The sequence below is a fragment of the Astatotilapia calliptera genome, chromosome 18 (assembly GCF_900246225.1).
Source record: "Astatotilapia calliptera chromosome 18, fAstCal1.2, whole genome shotgun sequence".
Lineage (NCBI taxonomy): Eukaryota > Metazoa > Chordata > Actinopteri > Cichliformes > Cichlidae > Astatotilapia > Astatotilapia calliptera.
The window spans coordinates 10407-32616 of NC_039319.1; the positions used below are offsets into that span (position 1 = coordinate 10407).

The 22210-nt window shown below is 42.6% G+C and overlaps 1 protein-coding gene across 7 annotated transcripts in view; it reads right to left on the reverse strand.

The window, feature by feature from the left end:
- Positions 1-831: 831 nt before the first annotated feature.
- amph (amphiphysin) overlaps positions 832-22210 on the reverse strand; it is a 48557-nt gene continuing 27178 nt past the window's right edge. The window contains exons 11-22 of one of the 7 annotated variants that reach the window (XM_026148844.1): positions 18547-18657; positions 18382-18465; positions 17938-17964; positions 17793-17816; positions 11191-13227; positions 10001-10033; positions 5728-6018; positions 5127-5171; positions 4556-4606; positions 2356-2544; positions 2135-2236; positions 832-2027 (exon numbers count right to left, since the gene is read on the reverse strand). In XM_026148844.1, the coding sequence (XP_026004629.1) occupies positions 1923-2027; positions 2135-2236; positions 2356-2544; positions 4556-4606; positions 5127-5171; positions 5728-6018; positions 10001-10033; positions 11191-13227; positions 17793-17816; positions 17938-17964; positions 18382-18465; positions 18547-18657 (3099 nt within the window). In that variant the 3' untranslated portion in view covers positions 832-1922. Of the gene's footprint in view, positions 2028-2134; positions 2237-2355; positions 2545-4555; positions 4607-5126; positions 5172-5727; positions 6019-10000; positions 10034-11190; positions 13228-17792; positions 17817-17937; positions 17965-18381; positions 18466-18546; positions 18667-22210 lie in introns of all 7 variants that reach the window. The other 6 variants (XM_026148843.1, XM_026148848.1, XM_026148847.1 and 3 more) reach the window with 6 other exon arrangements.

Below are 22210 nucleotides of genomic sequence, written 5' to 3' on the forward strand. Positions count from 1 at the left end.
CCAATTATCACCCTATATGGGCAATTTTTTGAACGGGGGACATCTGCCCACTTCATTCGACGTGAGCGTGCCTCCACAGGGGTGCAGCGGCTGCTGGGTCCCTGTTCTTTTTCCTAAACCCTAACCCCCGTGTGCGGACCAATAAGACTTCTCGACCCCAATCTCAGGACCAGGACTGGTCTTCTTGGGACCGGGGAGGGAGGGGCCCAGGAGGGAAGGACCGCGCATTCCTCGGTCCCCCCCAGGGGGGACGGGGCCGTAACCAACGCCCTAACCTCTACACCCCTCCTCCCCCCACCTCTCGAACCGCATCTATGACATTCCATTTGGAACTCCACTGGGGGGGTCCTGGATGCCTGAGATGGGAGCAGGTATGGTCTGTGCATTGGAGCGCGGCCCCCTTCGGGGACCGTGCTCCCAACTTTGATTTCCCCTTTTTCTTCACCCCTAACCCCAGCGTAATTTGTTTCTGAATCATTCATTGCAATTAAACACACTAAGGTGAGAACTGCAAGTCTGCATTTTGAGTCCACCAGGGAACCCTAGACATGACAATACTTAACCCCTAAAAACTCACATTTTGGCCCAAACTTGGCAGGCAGGTGCATGCTGCTACCAGGATGCCACAGAATTTGTGGATTCTTGGCGTTAGGGTTATTCAGTCATTTCCAGTGAACCCCGTTTTAGAGCTGGCTATAGCCTAATGTAAACCATTTAAATCTTTAAAGAATAATTAAAACATAATTCTAATAGCATACCCTTTTTTATCTTTTGACTGATTTCTAAACATTAAAGATACCATTTGGTCCAATTACTTGATTGAAACATTAATATTTTATTATTTATTTTATTAGCATAGAACCATATACAATATCAAACATGGAATTTACTATTTAATTCATTACACCAATATTATCTCAAGGCTGTGTGCATCACATAAAGGTCTACTGGGAGGCTTCACCTGGCTATCAAAACCAGTTTGATGAAGGTTTACATTTTCTAGAGTATAAGAGTAATTTTTCTGAAGCCTAAAAAAATAATTGCAGACTGGTTTGTTAATACCTTCTATTTGATGAAACACTTAAACCGCTGACAAAAAATTTCCTTATTTGCTTTTTTTTTTTTCTTGTAACCAAATTTTCAGATGATATGCCATACACAAATCTATGCGTAACACACAAGAAATTCTTTATTTGTCATCTTTAGTATATGTACTTTGAATATTTAGGATTTTCATGCAGCATTTGCACTACTTTGTGTGCCAAAACCCAGACAATAAACATCAGTATCCCCTTAGCAGAACCAAAGCAACACAGGTCAGTGAGTTAGTTCATCAACACATATTACAAATGAAAGATCAATCACCACACACCCAATAATGATAACACAGAAAACATCAACAGTGATTCAAGAGTTACAGTTACAACGTGTCAGAAAAAAGAAACCCAAGTTTCATGTTGCACTCACAAACAAATCACAGCATTAAAGTTTCTGTAGTCTTTCATAGCAAAACAAAATGATTACCACACAGTGCAAAGACAGTTTTATCTTTTTCCTTTGTTTTCACCTGGTCACTTCAAGCTTTTTGTTGTTGAGTTATTATTGTTTTATATATAATTTCTATTTAAACAAAAGGCATATCTTACTTCCACAGGAGGGTGGAACATACTACCACACCATGCTTAAATCATCAGGGGAACTCGGAAGAGTACTACTCTCTCTCTTCTTTTTTTCCTTTTTTTTTTAACAATAACATTTCATTTTAGTACAGTTTCACCTGCCAGAGAATTTTTATTGTTTGTCCAGCAGACAGCTGCAGCAGGTACAACGTACAAGAAAAGGAATGGCTACATGCTGATTCAATGGCTGGGACACAGATTACTCATGTTTCTACTTATCATTTTGCCATGTCAGGGAACATCTTACTCCAAATGTTGAGTAAAGTTTTCTGGGAAAAGTCCTTTTTGAGCACCAGCTCCAAATGTTAACCAGTCGCTTTCCTTGATCCCTGTGAGCCAGCCAGCATCCTGCAGCAAACACACAAAAACATCAGAACAATCCTGTTAAGATGTTGTTTGTCATGTTGGTGAAGAACTTTTATTTATTACATTTCTGTGTGACCAGCTATTATCACCTGATCTTCCACTGAGGCAGTGGGAACCACCAAAACCACATCGCCTCTCTTCAGGTCAAGTTCATCTGAATTTGCAGCCTCAAAGTCGTGTATGGTCTCCACCTGCAGGTATCCATCATAGTTTACAGACATTAGACTCCACATTTTAACAGTTCATTAGAAAAGTCTTTTTCCTCCTCAATTGATAGCATAAAATATTTGCTTTTACTAAGAAGCCTCACCTTGTAAAGGAAATCATCAGGAAGTCCAGACGCTCCCCCAGAAGGACTGATATGCTTGATGTTCTGGTTTTCAGTTGTCACCCCATTGTCACTGATTGCAGTGGGAGAGATGATGTCAGCATCTCGGTCATCATCACCTTCGTTACTTGAGGCAGGCTCAATCACAACAGAAGGGATTGGCATATTTTCCTGCAGAGGACATTGAGCATTTAGTGATCACATCTAAAAACTTTCATTTCATATTTACAGCATCACAGCAGGTTACTGCTGCAGAGCATCTTGCAAAATGAAATGTCTCACTTAATTTCGCAATATTTTTCTATGGCTGAAAGACTTAGCTGATCTCAGCCCAGCAGGGCACTTTTACAGTTAATAAATTCAAAACAGAAGGCAGAGAGCCACAAACAAGCAGCAGCTGATTGTGCTGCAGTAAAGACCCGCAGAGCATCTCAAAAAGCAAACAACATTCTAGTGTAATGATTCTACAGGCCGTTACCAACTGCAAATGATTTGCTTTCAAGTATTAAAAACAATTCTTATATCTGAAATTATGTCAGTTTTTCAGTTTTGAGCCTTGGTTTAGACCAGGGGTCTGCAACCTTTAACACCCAAAGAGCCACTTGGACCCGGTTTCCACGCAAAAGAAAACACTGGGAGCTGGGAATACTTTTTGAAATCTAAAGTGAAGATAACACTGTATATGTTGTTATTTTTACCTTTATGCTTTGTGTGAACAACTAAAGTAAGTAAGCAAAGTTTATTCATTAAGCGCTTTTCACAGACAGGCAGTCACAAAGCGCTGCACACAAATATTAAAATAAACAATACAATCAATAGACATTATACACAATGTAAAAGATCAAATGTAAATAATGTAAAGAATATAAAATACGTACAACAAAAGGCTTGTTTGAAAAGAAAAGTTTTTAACTGCTTTTTAAAAGAATCCACGGAGCAACTAAGGTGTGTTGCTTATGAAATCCACGAAGTGCTACAGAGAAAATTACCTTTTATTTATGTAATTAACACATTTTGAACTCTTAAAGAAATATAACCAAAGGAAAGACGCTGAACTAAAATGATCCAGCAGACAAAAGCTGCTGTGAGCCACCCTCATATCGCCTTTGTGCTTTTGGAGCCTTGACCTGACTTTTAAAAAATAACTGGAAAAAAGTACTATGCTGCTAAAAATGAAAAATAGATATTTGCAAAATTCTACCCAAATATGTATTTTACCTGGTTAATGTGTGTGGCGGGGCGTGGTCTGCAGTGCCGCTGCATGGAAGTCGGACGCACCTGAGCGGCACCCGCAATCACGCCTCGCCGCCTTAAAGTCTGTGCTCTCTCTGCTGTTGTGTTGGTGTGTGTCGGGCTGTGAGCTGCAAAGCTACAGCCGGCTGTATGTGTACAGCAACCGTGTGTGAAAAGCGGTCAATAAAGAGATGCTGAAAAGCTTGTTCATGCAAGCATCGTCGGGTCTGCTGTGATATGTTTACAATGAGACTTGTGGTCCTGAACCTCTGCGCACAGCGTCTGCAAAACGAGGCTTTCATCTTCACGCAGGACTGTAAGCTGTCATCTGTGAGGCGTGAGCGGTGTTTGTTTTTAACGTAGTTCACGGTGGAGAACAGCTGCTGACATAATGTGGATCCGAAGATCCATAACTGGCCCGCCTGGGGTTGAAAGTCTCGATAAATGCACAGCGTTTCGGCGGGTACACCGGCTTCCGCGAGTGTGACGCTTATTTTGAGCGATGAAAAAATAATACGATATAATTTTATTTTTATATTTCAAAATCACAGTAATCTTCCAATTTAGAACTACAAGTTAAAAAGAACTAAACACAAATAAAATACACTTCAGCTAAATACTTCTAATTTATTTTCCCAAACCACCCGGAGCCGCAAAATAAGGACTAAAGAGCCGCGGGTTGCCGACCCCTGGTTTAGACAAATTCCTCCAGTGAAAATGGGAAGTTGTGTAACAGTTAATGCATTACTTTTGTTAAACCCCTTGAATGAAAGCTGAAAGTGTGCACTTCAATCAGATCTTATTGTCCAATCTAAATTAAGGAACAATTTGTATGTTTGTAGAACACGCTGATATGACAATTTCAGCCACTCTCTCTCACACACACACACGGGCATTGAGTTAAGTTTCATGATTTCTTCTGAATCTAAAGTGATGATGCTAGACTCACCGATGAAGCTGCTTCACTGGGAGAAGTTTTGGCCTGTTCAGCAGGAGGAATCTGTTTACAGACAGAAATCATTTCCATTTGAGAACATTTGTGTGGCCATTGAATGTTTGAACAAACATTTAATAATAACTTTTGCTCTTGTAAAATTAGAACTTTGACCTCCCTGTTCACATGTGAGAAAAGAGATATGAAACAGTGACCACCACCCTGAATTCAGCATGTGTAAAATCACAGAAAAAAAATGAATTTTGTTTCAAAAAACGACCAACGTAGGGGTCAAACCATTATTCTTCAAGGTCTCTTTCAGAGAGCTGCATTCATTCTCATCATTTCATTTCAACACTTCATCCATCCTCTTCAGGGTCATGGGGGGGCTGGAGCCTATTCCAGCTGTCTTCAAGTGAGAGGCAGGGTACACCCTGCACAGGTCGCCAGTCTGTCCCAGGGCTAACACACAGATGCAGACAAGCATTCGCACTCACATTCACACCTATGTTGTTCAATAATTGTTGCCGATAAACAGTAAAAATGACAGTGAAAGCAAACAAACAGAAGAAGTGGAGTATCCTACCTCACTGACCTCTGCCTGTTCTGAGCCTGGAGATACCACTGTTGACTTTGGGAAAATAAAATAGATTTTGCGTTGATACCTGCTCAATCATCCAGGTAAGAAAATCCAAAAAGTTGATTCTGTTCATCTGGACGTTTTCAGTGGGAGAAACATTTTATTGTCATCCCACTGGAAACGCTATGGACATAGTCAACTTTTTGGGAAAACAGTAGAATATAACGATTTAAACTCAGTGATGCTAATTGAAAAGGCTTTTGTTTTTGTTTTGTTTCAAAAAGCAGCAGTGTTTTATGAGATTGAGTTCATTTTGTGTCATAAAGTGGATGGGGTAGGGTAAAGATTGGGGTATGGGTTTGTTGGCATGAAATGAGAAGGGCAAAGGGTTAAAATCCTTACACAAAAAGACATTTCATGCGCACTGGATACAGGCTGGAAACAGAAGAATGATTTCCACACTGACACATCTCCAGTGTGGAGTTCAATGATTTTCTCATTCAGTGATGATGATGATACGATGAGATGGAGGTCACAGTGATGATATTGATGAGATGATGATTAGGTTATCACAAAAGGCAGCATTTTTACAAGGTTATCCACTCACAGCAGGCTTTTCCTCCTTCAGGCTGTCTGAATGTGTGTCTGTATCGTCCTGACCAGCTGGAGCAGCTCCAGATTCTTCCACCTCACCAGCAGGGGGAGCTGGAGGTTCCTCCATCTCTGCTCCTGCAGTTGAAGATACAGGTTCCTCTCCAGCAAAAAGAGGTGGGCACTCATCTTGCTCTCCTCCAGTAGTGAGAGATGGAGGTTTGTCTTCTGCTGCAGGCTCTCTTGAACCTGCAGCTTGGGCCTCTGCAGCTTCCAGAGCGTCATTTGATTCACTGTTTCCTTCATTCTTTTTCAGAGAAAGATGGCATTTAACTTTAAATGTCCCACTTCATTTCACAATATTTAATATGATGTTCATTAAACGCCACAGAATTCATAATATGAGCTCCCAGCATTTAAACAGTTATATGATTACAAGTTAGGCTTTAGGTCAGTCTAACACTTTTCACTGGCAGAAATAAATACATCTCAGGACTGATATCATATATTTACATGATGTAAAAAAAAAAGTACGTAGTTACCTATGTAGGTGATAAGTACATACATATGCAGCTCTGTGAAAAACTAAGTACACCCTTAATTAAGGAATTAGGAGGTTCCATAGCAGCCAGATGCTGAAGAAAATGCACCAGTTATGGTTGCTTATCAAGTGTGAGCACCTCTGTAAGAGCAGATCTTCTGGAAATTTGCTGGTTTGCACCATTCTGGTGTATGTTAACACAATGACACAATCTGGTGGGCCTGATCTCTGATAACAACGAGACGGCCTACGTGAAGGAGATTAGGAATCTGGAGAACTGGTGCCAGAGGAACAACCTCCTTCTAAACGTCAGTAAGACAAAGGAGCTGATAGTGGACTTCAGCACTAAGCAGGAGAGGAACTACCAGACCCCCGTCATCAACGAGTGCCCAGTGGAGAGAGTGGACAGCTTCAAATACCTCGGAGTTCACATCACGCAGGACCTGTCATGGTCCTGTCACATCAACACCGTGGTGAAAAAGGCCCGACAGCGTCTCTACCACCTCAGACGCTTGAGAGACTTCCAACTGCCCTCCAAGGTGCTCAGGAACTTTTACTCGTGCACCATAGAGAGCATCCTGGCGGGAAACATCTTAACCTGGTTCGGGAACAGCACCATGCAGGACAGACGAGCTCTACAGAGGGTTGTGCGGTCAGCTGAGCGCACCATCCGCTCCGAGCTCCCTGACCTGCACTCAATCTACAGCAGGCGGTGCTGGACCAAGGCCAGGAAGATGGTGAAGGACCTCAGCCATCCCAACAACAGACTGTTCTCTCTGTTGAGGTCAGGAAAGCGATTCCGCTCCCTGAAGACCAACACAGAGAGACTGAGGAGGAGCTTCTTCCCGCAGGCGATACGGTCTCTCAATCACACCACCACATAGTACTGACCCACACATATGGTTCTTACACACACACTGGACTTTCTGGACATTGTTTTTGCACAACACTGGTCACTATATTCTTCATTTCCAGTTAATACTTGTACAGCTGCTGTTATTGTGTATATATTTATTTAGATTTAGATTTCTTCATACATTCTTATATAGTTCTATATTGTGTATTGTGTATTTTGTTGTACAGTTATTTTATTTTCAACTTTAATTTATATATTTTATCTTATTCTTCCCAGTTAAATTTACCCTTCATTCTAATTTGTGTTGTACAGTTATTTCATTTTTAACCTTAATTTATATTTTATTCCTTCCTAGTTAAATTTACCCTTTTTAATTTTTCATATTTATTTCCTATCTTATTCATAGCCTTTCCTTTTTTGTTTTCTTTAGGTCACGAGCAGTTGTCCAAGCATTTCACTACATATCGTACTGTGTATGACTGTGTACGTGACAAATAAAATTTGAATTTGAATTTGAATCTTCCCTGGCGTGGACATCACAGCAAATTTACCCCACCCCAACGTTAGATCATAGGATGGCTGTGGTTCAGTGGGTTGTCTAGCAGTCTGGAGGTCAATGGACGATTCCACAGCTATTTCAGCCTTAATGTCAAAGTATCCCTGGCCAAGATACTGAATTTTCCTCCAGTGCATGCATTACAGTGTTTAACAAGGGATTTTGGCTTTTAAAACAAACAAACAAACAAACAAACAAACAAAAAACCCACTTTAATGAATGTGTGTGTGAGTGGGTGGATAACAGGGCTGGACTGGGACAAAAAAATCAGCCCGAGCATTTTGACTAGAGACCGGCCCACCGGGTATTAAAGCCATAAAGCCTTTGAATGAAAACAAACACTGTTGTGACAGTGATGTACAGTCTTGTTGGTATATGTATGATTTCTATACATTTTAGATCAGATAAAAACTTTGGTCTTTAAGATTCTGATCATTATATATTAAAGTGAGACATTTTAAATGAGAATAAGAAAGTGCTTCTTTGTGTCCTCCTCTCCCTGTTAATGCCCTACCTGGCCCCCTGGCAAAGCTTTGCTAGATCCGCCCCTGCACAGTTACCAGCTGTCAGCTACTTAAAAAAGGATCCTGGTGTTATTTGTCTCTCAGAAACAGTTCATAACTTCCCTTCAACTCATTCATGTCACCTAAAAGGTAAACCTGTTTCTCCATCACCTGTTCATCTCCTGGTTTCATCTTCATGTTTCCCTCTCACCACATATCGAAACCGACATCATGACCAGCAGCTTTACAGCTGTGGCTCCAGCAAACATCAGCTGATACTAGAAACTAATATTAAATAAATTCTAACAACAGCTGATCAAGCTTAAACGTGCTGCTGTTGTTTAGCGCGACATCCGCTGGTTTCCTCTTTCTGGCGCAAAGTGGGCGATAAACAAAAAAAGAGACGATCAGCTGATCATTGATCAGTTTCATGATTGAAGTAGCAACAGGAGAGGGAGGGCGAGAGAATGAAAGAAGAAACAGCTGACAGCGTGAAGACACAGAATAACTCCAGCTTTGTGTCATTTTTCCATTCTAGCTGAAGTCCGGGACAAACTGTTCCTTTTCAGCTCAACACGAAACACGTAATATTTTCTCTGAATACGAGATGATTCCGTTTTTACGGGATGGTTGGCAACTCTACTAACTAACCTTATGAGTAAAATACAATTCCTTATCAGTAACATCATAGCACCCACCCAGCTGTATATAAACTCTGTCATGCTAGCTAGTACACAGTACGAGTTATTGTAACTGACTGTAAAAAGTCAGCACAGCGCAAAAAAACTCCACCTAAACTTGGTTTATATCTGACACAGATACACTGCAGTGATAACTTCTTACCTGAAGTTCAGTTCACCTGACACTCGGACCGGCAGCCGCCTCGGGTCTCTCCTCCTCCTGCCTCCCCTTTCTCTCATCCACCTGCTGACTCTGTGGAAGCTCCGCCATAGCCACCACCAAACAACCGACTTATTTTTACACATCGGCCAGCATAAAAAAAAACGTAAAAAAAAAACATCGGCCCACCAGGCAAATGCCCGGTATGCCCGATGGCCAGTCCAGCTATGGTGAATACGGCTTGTAAGCAAAAAGCCTGCAGTGGTCAGCTAAAGCACAAAAGCAGTATGCAACTACAAGTCCATTTATCATTTACTGTGGGAAACTCCAAAAAAATACAAGAGCTCCATCTCAGACTCTTCAGTTTGCAGGTTTAAACTTAAACTTCATGACAGTATGACTAAAAAAAAGCCTGAGCATGCAGGACTGCCGGGGAAGGCTTCTTCTGTCTAAAAAGAAAGCCTCCTGGAGCAGTATCCTTCAGACAGACAAGACCAAAGTGGAGATGTTTGTCCATAACGCACAAAATCAAACCCAGCATATCAGCAAAAACACCTGAGAGCAGCTGTCAGCACGGTGGAGGAGGGACGATGATCTTAGTGCACCGTGAACTCTTGTCTAAGTGTTCTAGAGTCAGTGTGAGGCCGTCTGTCCCATAGCTGAAGCTCGGACCATCAGCAGCAGCACAAACATCCAACAGAACGGCTGAAACAGGAACAAATGGAGCAACTACGATGGTTTGGTCAGAGTCCAGAGCTCAACCTGAGTGAGATGCTGTGGTTGGACCTTCAGAAGGCTGTGCATAAGTGAGTGGACATAAACTCCTTCACAGTGACAGAGAAAGTCCCACAGAAAGCATCACAGCAGGTTACTGCTGCTGAAAAATGAGGTGGATTCAGTTTTTCACAGAACTGTAAATAGGTGTGTAGATACTTAGTTAGATGGAAGATGGGGGGGGGGGGGGGGGTTTACACAAATGTTTATAAAACTCACCATCTTATCAAAATCTGCGAAAAATGATGGATCCTTAAGAGTGCATGTGTTTAATAAAAAGAGAAAAACAAGTCACAACTGACTGACTGAGAATTGCATCATTTTTTAGCATTCACAAATAAAAGGGAAATATTTAAGAGATGGGGATGTAGGATAAGATGCAATCAAAGTTCTGCAACTGCACCTTCAAAAATTATGGTCCTATGAGGCCACTTAAAGTGTGAGATCCATGATTTCAACAGAGTTATCATACATAGAGAATTTCCCCCCGTGAAAGTTTTCTCAGATTTCTTCTCTAACATGCTATGGTTAGAATCTTTGGAGAAAGCAACCATCTCCAGATTTAACTCAAATGCAGGTTTAAGGAGCTACGTTTGAAAAATTCAAATGTAGCAGGAGTGCTGTTGCTTTACTTTCAGTACATCTGCAGAACACTCTCATCAAACATTGTTGTGACATAGAACAGAGACACTTGGAGAGGAGACTAACATTACTTGGACAATAAAGGCTTCTTGGCTTTGTGGAAGTAAGCTGTTGGGTTCGCCATCTACTTTCAAAGTCACTAGTCTCTGGCAGTGATCTCTGAACTCTGCATTGACCCCTTCCTGCTTCTGCATTGACCCCTTCCTGCTTCTAATCTTTTTACGTTGTTCTACTCTAAGTCTGAAAATTGTTTGTAGAAACTAGAGAAAATAGTAAAAATGACAATGAATTAGAGCGAATCATTGGTGAAACCCAAACTTTCAGTTGACTTAGTAAGAACGATCTTCTACCAAAACCCAGACACTAATCACAACAACTCGATTCATTTCAGTGTTTTGGATCCAATTACTTTAAGCTTAGAATAAAATTACCTGTGAAAATCCATTAAATGTATTGGTCACCTAAATTGAATTCCAGAGATATATGTTAGTATTAATAATATTAGAAGCCTTCAAGTAAGACCAATCTAATAACAAGATGGACTCGTTTTGAAATGGGTGTAAACATGGAATGAACAAGCAGAGGATAGTAAGAGATGGAGGCAAGCAAAAGGAGAGGCAGGAGGAGCTCAGGCTGAGGTCCAGGTTTTAGGACTTTCACTGTTTCTCAGTCTCTGGGAGGGTGGTAGACAGGAAAGGTCTGTTTGAAATTTGTTTCTATTCTTTTCTAATCTACCATTCAACTACAAAAGGAAGGGAGTCAAGTACCTCTTCCTTTTCTGTATCTAGCTCTTGGTACAACTTTCCAAATCTCCGGTTTGCCGCCTCATCTTCGGACATGTCTGAATTTTCTGGTTCTTTGTGAATTCGGGGATTGTTTACTTCTTTATTTCCTGCTGCTGCTGTTCCACAGATGGATGCAGAATTTTTGCTGCCACTACCTTCCTGCCAGGAGGTATTGCTGGAAGCAGGAGCCCCGGTCCCTGAAGAGATGGCTGAGAAACTGTTGGAAAAATCCCACCCACTCTTTCTATCCCCAGTTAACACAGCCTCAGCTTTCTTTGAAGTCTCAGCAAATGGATCAAATTCAAAACCACCCATTTTGTCTCCACAATGTGATTGTGCAAAAGGATCTGAATCAAACACACCTCCTCCCTGTTTTTCTTCAGAAGGATCAGAATCAAACGCACCTCCTCCCTGTGTTTCTTCAAAAGGATCGGAATCAAACGCACCCCCTCCCTGTGTTTCTGCAATAAGATTGGAATCAAACGCACCTCCTCCCTGTGTTTTTGCAAAAGGATCGGAATCAAACGCACCTCCTCCACAAGTTTCTGCAAAAGGATCGGAATCAAACGCACCTCCTCCCTGTGTTTCTGCAAAAGGATCGGAATCAAACGCACCTCCTCCCTGTGTTTCTGCAAAAGGATCAGAATCAAACGCACCTCCTCCCAGTTTTTCTTCAAAAGGATCAGAATCAAACGCACCTCCTCCCTGAGTTATTGCAAAAGGATCGGAATCAAACGCACCTCCTCCCTTTGTTTCCGCAATAAGATCTGAATCACACGCACCCCCTCCCTTTGTTTCTGCAAAAGGATCGGAATCAAACGCACCTCCTCCCTTTGTTTCCGCAATAAGATCTGAATCAAACGCACCTCCTCCCTGTGTTTCTGCAAAAGGATCAGAATCAAACGCACCTCCTCCCAGTTTTTCTTCAAAAGGATCAGAATCAAACGCACCTCCTCCCTGAGTTATTGCAAAAGGATCGGAATCAAACGCACCTCCTCCCTTTGTTTCCGCAATAAGATCTGAATCACACGCACCCCCTCCCTTTGTTTCTGCAAAAGGATCAGAATCAAACGCACCTCCTCCCTTTGTTTCTGCAAAAGGATCGGAATCAAATGCACCTCCTCCCTGTGTTTCTGCAAAAGGATCGGAATCAAACGCACCTCCTCCACAAGTTTCTGCAAGTAGATCGGAATCAAACGCACCTCCTCCCTGTTTTTCTGAGATAAGATCAAAATCAAACGCACCTCCCTGTGTTTCAGAGAAATAAACTCTTTCATCTGTTTCTCCTTCAGTTTCACAGTGATCTTGATAAACATCTGGTCTCTCTGGCACTGCTTCGGATGAATTATTTCTGTTTCTTTTGGCTGCAATACTAGAACAATCGGAAACAACTTCTCTTGTTTGAGGACAATCTCCTGGGACAGCTCCACCTGCCTGAACCTTCTGGCTCTTCTCTTGGGTTCGATCATCATATGAAAGCTCATCATCAGCACTTGCCCAGCCTCCTCCCTGACCACCATCACCCCACTCCTCAGCAGTTTCATATTCAGATCCTGACCCTTCAGGAGACCTGGACCATTTGTCTCCTCTGTCCTCTGCAATTTCCTCAATTTGTTCACCGTACTCATTGGTGAATATAAGTCCCGGGGTAGACTTTCTGCGATCTTCCTTCCTTAATTCATCTGCCCCTGAATCTGCCTGCCCTGTACTATCATCCTCTCCACAGCACAGGGAGGAATGAAGGTTGGAGTTAGGTTGAGATTCCCAGCAGCTAACCTCATCTTCAGCTGGTGTGATTTCACTGTCCCGGGTGATTGCTGTTGATTCTCCACCTGGCTGAATCCCTTCTCCCTGGGGCCAGCCCCGAGTCTCACCCTGCACCCCTTCTTGTGCCCCTTCCTGCCCCACAGTCGGACCTCCAGGGATAGCAGGTTCCTCAGCTCCTGAAGCATCTTCTCCGTTGGCTGACACTGAACCAAAATCAGCAGACCAGTCAGCGACAAAGCCGGTATCTGCAGCCTGCTTGGACAGGTAGCGAATGATGAATTAAAGTTTGCCCCTCCCCACTCTAACCTCAGTACAAGGTTGTGCAACACAGCATGTTATCAGGCAGACATGTGGTTTCATGGAAGGAAATGAGAATACAGTGTCGTCTGCACAAAGATGACCAGTCACAGCTGATCAAACTGTTTCAGTTTTCTGATTGAAGCACCTGCACTGCTTCAATGTAACTTCAAGGGGAAGTTTTAAAATAAACAATCAAAGAAAAAAAACCCCACTAGATTAGAAACCTTCTAGTCAAACTGTTGGACTTTTGGGGGGCATTTTGCCTTCATTTGACTGTAGTCTATAGAATCGGTCAGGTCCCTGAAGAAGCAACGTGTACAACTCAGAAGTCATCTTAGATGTAAAGTAGATGATTATTTTTTTAATGAATGCAGATATAGCCATAACTTTAATTTCAATGGGACTCTGACCCATAGTCCCATTAGACATTAGCTGCTGCATTTTTATTCTAGTGCCTTGTACCTGACCATTTTCACAGGGTTTGCACATTGAAATATATATCACACTGAGTAACTTAGATTTTGTGTTAGTCCTTATTTAGTTTTTGCCATCAGTCTGACTGTAGTAGGAAAGAAGCAGTTGTGAGAGCGTCTCGTGATCAGCACGTCCACTCTCCTGCATCTCGAGCTGCATGCGATCCATGATTGTTTTGGTCTGAGGACGTGTGACCCCTGATGATAACTGTCTCTGATGATGTTTTGGGCTCTTTTCTTGCAGAGTTGTGTGTATGTTGAGTCAATTGATGGAGGATTAGCTCTTATAATTCTCTCTGTAGCCTTTATGACTCTCTTGAGAGCCTTCTATGCTTGAGTGGTGTTTTTCATAACATACAATGGCGCTAGTAATGACAACGCTCTCCACCAGTCCTCTGTAGGCTTTAGTGATGAAGCAGCCGGTTCCTTCCTAAACACCCTGAAGAAATAATGCCACTGCTTGGCCCATTGTCACTGTGGCATTTACATCCACCTCAGGGGTCCATGACATGTGAATGTCAAGGAATGTGTGGCCATAAGCTCTTTTCACCCCAGTGACATTGATATGGAGAGGCAGGCTGTGTTTCCTGAAGTCTAGGAGATAGATAGATGTGTGTTATTCAAGTTTTCTTTCAGAAAATATAAGTGTTACAATTGAGTTGAATGCACTTTTGGTCCATAATTATCATTAGCGTAACAAAACAGAGAAGGAAAGACGAAAACAAAACTAATAAACCAGTGGAGAATAGTGACTAGCATTTTACTCGAGATAAGAAAATTATCTGTTCATTTTAATAAATTTATTTATTTATTAAAATTAAAATCTTAGAGGATCTGGTGTAGTGAGTTCAGGGTTTCCAGATGAGTGTGATTTTTTTTCCAACTCCTGTCTCAAAATAAGAGTCAGCTTCTCACATCACATAAATATTGTAAATCACATCAACCCAGACTTCAGTTGAAGGGGAGATTTAATTAGTTACTTCCTGTTGAGTGCTTTCTTACCGGCTACTAACAAATACTTCTTATCACCCTCCAGAGTTGGAAATTTGGAAACTAAGTACAGGGTATCAAATGATAACAGAATTGTTACTTTAAATGTTTTTTTCTAATGTCTTGTGTATGTGCTGATTTGTGGGCAAGACCAGAAAATATGGAAGTGGTTTCTATGCTTTTCACCTCAGGATCTCCAGCAAGTTAGTTCCCCGTGGAGAAACCTACATTGCACTGAAGCTCTGAAAAGTTCTCCCATCCAAACTCTCTGAAGGAAAAAGAGGAGGTACTTTTCCACTGGTATTGATATTTTTTCCCAAGTTTCTGGTTAACTTTAGAATATCCTCCCTTTTCCCATCTTTCCTTTTATATACCTTTTAGAAATGTATCTGATTCCAGGAATTGATTTACATGCCATTAGGAAAAGCTTCAAAACACCCAACATGGCTCTTTCAAGAGCTTTCTTTTTAAATATACTTTCTGATATTATGCCTAATTTGTTTCCCCTCCATGAATCGCTACCTTATCATGGTGGAAGGGTTTGTGTGTGTCCCAGGGATCCTAGGGGTTATTTTGTCAGGTGGGCTTATGTCCCCTTGCAGGGCCCCAATGGTAGTATACCATTAAGGGAACAGTTTACCCTGCCCTGGATAGGGTTACTGGGGTCTCACCCTGAAGGCAGGCCTTTGGATGGTGCCTGAGGGCAAGGGTCTGGTGGCTGGGCCTTAGTTCATGGGGCCTGGTGGGGCACAACCCGACAAAAGGGACATGGGCCCGTCCTCTTGTAGGCCCACCAACTGCAGGAAGTGCCGTAGGAGCTGGGTGTCAGGCTGCAGCCAGTAGCGGAGGCCCTGTCTGACCAATCCTCAGCTACCAAGACTAGCAGTTGGGACATGTCACATCTGTCTTGAAAGAAGCCTGAGTTAGTGCAACTCTGGATAAAGAAATGACTCTAGATCGGGAGGAACGGCCTCCTGGATCTGAACCTGAGTGGTATTTTTGATGTTGAACTTCTGTGCAAATCACAGCTTGTCCATAACAAACAAAGTGAAGGTATCCATAAGTGCACCAGGCACCAGGGCACTCTTGGCTGCAGGTCGATGATCAATTTTGTAATCGTATTATTAGACCTAAGGCCATATGTTCTGGACACTTTGGTAAAGAGAGCTGCTGAGCCATCAACTGATCACCACCTGGTAGTGAGTTCAATCAGGCGGCAGGGGAGGACGCTAGACAAACTCATATAGTGAGTGAACGCCTTGCAGAGGCCCAGGCCGGTGAGATCTTCGACATATACCTCCGGCAGTATTCTGAAGGAGACTGGGGACATTGAGTCTGAATGGACCATGTTCAGCACCTCCATTGCCAAAGCCACTGCACTGAGCTGTGGCCACAACGTGGTTGGTGCCTGTCATGGTGGTAACCCCCAAACCAAATTGTAGACACCAGAGATGAAGGGAGCCACCAGGCTGCAAAAGGAATCCTATCGGGCTCAGTTAGCCTGTGGAATTTGTGGCAGCTGATACGTACCAGGCCAAGCGTAATGCAGCTCAGGCAGTGGAAGAAGCAAAAACTTGTGTAGCAGGAGTTTGGAGAGGCCATGGAAAAAGACTTTCAGAGAGATTCTGGCAAATCGTCAGGTGACTCAGGAGGGGGAAACTGTGTTCTACCTGCACTGTGTATAGTCACTATCAACACATTAATGATCTAACCACAATAACGCGTTGACGCCGTGCAGCCCCACGCACGGGCCGATCCGCGATAACTCGCTAACAGGGATTTGCCACGTTAATGTGGTTATGGCGTTAACAACATACAAATTGTCATGACCTTTGGTCAATGGCCATGACATGCCATTCACTTCCTCGATTCAGAGATGGTCTTTCCCTTTTCACGTAAATAGCCTCCTTGACTCCACCCTCAAGCCAGCATTCCTCCCTGTCCAGGATGTTACATCCTCATCATTGAAAGAGTGTCCACTGGCCTGTAGGTGTAAATAGACTGCAGAGTCCTGGCCTGACAAGGTAGCTCTTCTGTGTTGTGCCATCCGCTTCGCCAGAGGTTGTTTGGTTTCCCCGATGTATAAATCCTGGCAATCCTCCTGGTACTTAACAGCGTACACTATGTTACTCTGTTTGTGTCAGGGGACCCAATCCCTGGGGTGGACCAATTTTTGGAGTGGCATATTTTGGGGTCTGAAAGAGACACCATGTCTCAGCTGTTCTGATACAGCAGTCTTCATGTCAAACAGTCTTCATGTGCAAATAAAGAGTGTTGCTTGGCAACCAGGCATGCTGCAACTGTTGTGCATTAATTTCTTTGGGGTCAAAATGAATTAGTCGGTGGTTCTAGGTATGTGTTTGTTTGTGTTGTTTCTTTTTTAATCCACACACCTAAAATTCACAACATGAATGAATCCATTTTAGAGAAAGTTAAATATGAGATGATGGGGTTTTAATTTAAACCAGTTATATGATTTTTTCCCCCAAACTAATTTTAAAAAGGTTATACTACTAGTACCACTACACATATAAACACTATAAGATTACAGCTTCCGAGAACCTATGCTGTGTTTTGGTGTATAAGTGGTTAATATATTTTTGTCTTAAACTAAACAGGGGTAAGACAACCAGCCTTGGGGAAATCTCCCATAAGTCTTGGTCTTGATAAATGCTCAATTATCTATGTCAGGAAAGCCCAGAAAATGTATTCTGTTCTTCTGGACATGGTATTTTGGAACGATGCATCCAGATGTACAGAATAAATTTTGTGGGGCTTCCTGAATTTAACTAACTGCTCCATCTCCTCTTTTTGATAATGTTTTTTTAAACTGTGGAAATTGTAAATATGTGGCAACAGCTCTTCAGCGATAACACGACTGAGTAAAATAATGATTTACATTTCCAAAGAAAGAAAAACTGACCCAGAAAGATCCATTTGTTGACCAGCGTTGACTTTGTGCAGACTATACTGGATTAACAAGACCATCTGATGGAGTGAATAACTTTATTAATAAATGATGTATTACAGAGTGAACTATGCGAGTTTACTTACAGGCTGAGCAGCTTGAGTATTTGCCTTAAAAAGGGGATAAAACTGAATTTACCACTGCAATCTGGATTTATAGATTTACTTGATCGTTTTCTCATTAAATCAAGCTGTAGAATAAGAAGTAGTTGGGTTAGGGTTAGTTACTCACCGACCACATGTCCCATGGTACAGCAGTCTGAAAGGAGCAAAAATACTGAATAACTAACACAGTTTGTGAGGTACTGGCAAGAAGAAAGGAACAATGTTTGGACTGTTTGATTTGTCAAATATATTACAGTTTAAGAAAATCCATATAAAACTGCTTATCTTCAGAAGTAATTTTTACTACAACAAGAAGAAATATAAAAATCTAATCTGAGAATTAAGGACCAAAGAGCTACTAACAGGTGTGTCAGCAGCTGAAACGCCACCTGTCTTCTAGTCTGTTAGCTGATAGCAGGTGAATTATTTATCAGTTTGCTTCCCATTGTCATCATTACAGTAAGTGAAGACTCAGCTCTCAATCGCTCCTGCCGAGATGTCAGAAATAAGACCTGTGCACTGCTATGGTTTTCAGGTGTATGTGTGGATGCTTTCGGGTAATAAAGGGAACCTGTGGTACTGGTGAAACGCTTTCATCTGGTTGAAAAGCATCAAAGTCCAGATCAAGAAGAGATTCGCCGGGCCGTTCATTGGGCTGCAGATGACAGTGCAAAAACAAGTAAGCAAGTCTGTCACCCACACGACATCTGCCGTCATTATTCACATGGACTCATACCTGTGATGGCGAAGGAGCAGGTAAAAATTCTCCACCAAAGAGGTCGATGATCTGTTCCTCTGCCACCTCCTTGGTTGGTGTGACCTTTGGTGGAGGAGGCACCGGTGGCCCCTTTTTAAGCTACAACGAACACAGCGAGCTGTTAACGATCATTGTGAAAAAAATAAATAAATAAAAACATGCTGCCAAAGACAGACACCTTCTGACAAACTGTTTCAATGTCTGCACCAGCATTAAGTGTCTAATCACTGCCACTGGACATAAAACACAAGAATCCCACAGAAAATGGATAGAGGCTGAAGCACTAAACCAACCTTTAAAACAGGGCTGGGGAACTTTCCTCCACCATAACATGTTTACTTTTCAGCTAAATTGTAAAAGTATGAAGCCAAATTTACTTCAATAGATGATTAATACTTATTTTAATTTTGATACCGTTTTTGAATTTGTTCATAGGTTAGACAGTGATAGCTGCTACGTGCGTACAGATCACACAGAGTTTATGTCTGAGATCTGAGACCTTTATCACACAAGTACAAAATAAACCAGTCTGAAGAAAACCTTCAACTGTTCTGATGGCAGACGGCAGATTCTACAACACTGGTTCCTGTGACATCTTCAGAACTGTTGTGCTTTCCAGGAATTGGAGACGCACTCTACCATTTGCCTCGGCCCTGATGGAAAGCACGATGAGGTGAAGTGAAAGAGACCTGAGAAGGGCTCGGTCTGGTGTTTAGAAAGTTTGACTGGTGCATCACTGATTAAACATTTGGTGGCAGACGTAGCTGATGTGGCTCTGCTATGGAGAAACAACATCATCCTTTAGATTAACTCGCATACTTCACTCAGTTCTTAGTGAGGGCGGCCTCCTGGAATGTGAATGGGTGCAGGGATGCAAATCAAAGAGCCTTATTAGCTGAGGTGATCAAACAGAAGAGACTAGATATAGTCTTTCTCCAAGAAACACATACTGACAGTTTAAATGAAATAGACTGGGATCTGTGGTGGGGAGGGCAGAAGTTTCTTAGCCATGGGACAAATTTTAGCGCAGGAGTTGTTGTTTTATTTTCTCCTTCTCTAAATGGAAATATTTTCAGCATAGAGATGGTAAAGGGCAGAGTCCTTTTGGTGAAGGCTGAAATTGAAGGTTTTAGTTTTACTTTTGTTATTGTCTATGCACCAACCTTAGGGTCTAAACGTGAGATTTTGTTTAAAACATTAAAAGGAAAATTAAGTGGTGCTGCTTAAGGGGACTGTATTGTGTTGGGTGGGGACTGGAATTGTTGTCTTGACTTTACTTTGGACAGGACTGGGGCGGAGCCGCATCTTCAGTCATCTTCTGCTTTATCAGATGTCCTACGGAAAATTAATTTGGTTGATGCGTGGCGGATGAAGCATCCCTCATCCAGGCAGTATACCTGGGTGAAAGTGACTGATGGCAGGATTAGTGCAGCGAGATTAGACAGGTTTTATGTGTCTGTTTCATTTACTGCTCGAATTTTTAACCATCAGTGTTTTCCTGTTGTTTTTACAGATCATCGCTTAGCTTTAATGGACCCGTTTCTATCTACCACCAGCAATTCCAAATCTTTTTGGCGGTTTAATATAAAAATTTTGCATGATCGATATTCTGTGACAATTTTAGTTTTTTGGGATTACTGGAGATCAAGAAAGGCTGATTTTGATTCCCTTACTCAATGGTGGGAGGTAGAAAAGTCCCAAATTCATGTATTTTGTCAGCGATCTAGTTTTCTTTTTAACAGCCAATATCATGAGAACTGTGCAGGACCTTGAAAAAGAGATAACACATATGGAGAATGTGTCTGGTTGACAGTTAGGTCAGCAGAATAATGATTGTCTACATTCTAAAAGGCAAGAGCTTAACCATTTTTTACATGAGGGAGCTAAAGGAGCTTTGGTTCGAGCACGTTTCGCCAGGCTCCAGGACATGGATGCTCCAACCACATTTTTCTTTAATTTGGGGAAATCTGTGGTTCACAGAAAGCAAATGGTGTGTCTTCAGCTTTTGGATGGAAGAGTGACCACGGATCCGGCTGAGATGAGACGGCATGCAGTGGCCTTTTACACGGACTTGTTTAGTGCGGATGGCTGTGATGTGGACTCTGCTTCGGATCTTCTGCAGAGGCTTCCTCAGCTGTGCCCAGGGGATCGGGACGTTTTGAACAGGGATATAACCTTGGATGAGCTGTCTGCGGCGGTGTCTCAGAAGGCTTCAGGCAAAGCTCCAGGAATAGATGGTTTACCTTCAGACTTTTTTAAGCACTTCTGGAGTCTTCTGGGTTGGGACCTGCTGGACATGTTTAAGGAGTGTTTTGTAGGAGGGATACTTCCAGCTTCCTGCAGGCGTGCAGTTATCTCTCTCATACCAAAGAAGGGAGATTTAACCCTTCTTAAAAACTGGAGACCAGTGGCCCTTTTATGTGCGGACTACAAGATTCTTTCCAGGGTTTTATCGAACAGACTGAAAATGGTCATTGAACTACTGATTGGTTTGGATCAATCTTACTGTATTCTGGATCAGTCTGTGATTGATAACTTATTTTTAATGAGAGATGTGTTTGATATTTGCAAAGTGTACAATGCTAATGTTGGCATCGTTTCTCTTGATCAGGAGAAGGCTTTTGACCGTGTGGACCATGATTTTCTTTTTTCTACCTTGCAGACCTTTGGTGTTGGGTGGGGGTTTCTGACTTGGGTGAAGCTGTTGTATAGCGATGCTTGCTGTGTTGTGAAGGTGGGAGGGGGGTTGAGTTGTCCTGTGCTGGTTCGGAGAGGGATTAGACAAGGTTGCCCTATCTCTGGACAGCTTTATAGCATTGCTATTGAGCCTTTTCTCTGTAGACTGAGAAGCAGGTTGAGGGGTTTTTCTTTGCCGGATATGGTTCAGAGCCCTCCTGTCGTTATCCTGTCGGCATATGCTGATGATGTTAATGTTTTTATTATGGATCAAAGGGATGTGCAGGAATTGCAGGAATGTCTGGTTTTGTATGGGAACGCTTCCTCAGCTAGGGTAAATTGGGATAAGAGTGAGGCTTGTTTGGTGGGGCAGTGGAACTTGTCGAGTATTCCCACGCTTCCTGGGAACGTTCGCTGGGGTCGAAGGGGCATTAAAACTCTTGGGGTTTACTTGGGGAGTGATGACTTCGTGAAGCAGAACTGGGAGGGAGTGCGGGAAAAGGTGGAGGCTAAGCTGTCTAAATGGAACCGGTTGCTCCCCTACCTGTCCTACAGGGGTAGAGTTCTAGTAGCTAACAATCTAGTTGCCTCATTTTTATGGCACAGATTGCTTGTTTTAGTGCCACCACGCGGTCTTCTGGAAGAGGTGCAGCGGCTTCTGGTGAAGTTTGTCTGGTCGGGACAGCATTGGCTTCGTGCAGCGGGCCTGTATCTTCCTGTGGCGGAGGGGGGACAAGGCCTAATAGATGTTTTGTCCAGAACAGCAACCTTTAGACTGCAGACGGCACAGAGGCTGCTGTATGGCTGTGGTCACAGCTGGCTGGCTTCTGCTCAGCTGCTGCTTAGGAGAGTGGGCCGGCTTGGATTGGATAAACACCTCTTTCTTCTGAAGTTGGATCAGGTGGATCTGTCTGGACTTGTGCCATTTTACAGCTCGGTGATGAACGCCTGGCGGACGCTGAAGGTC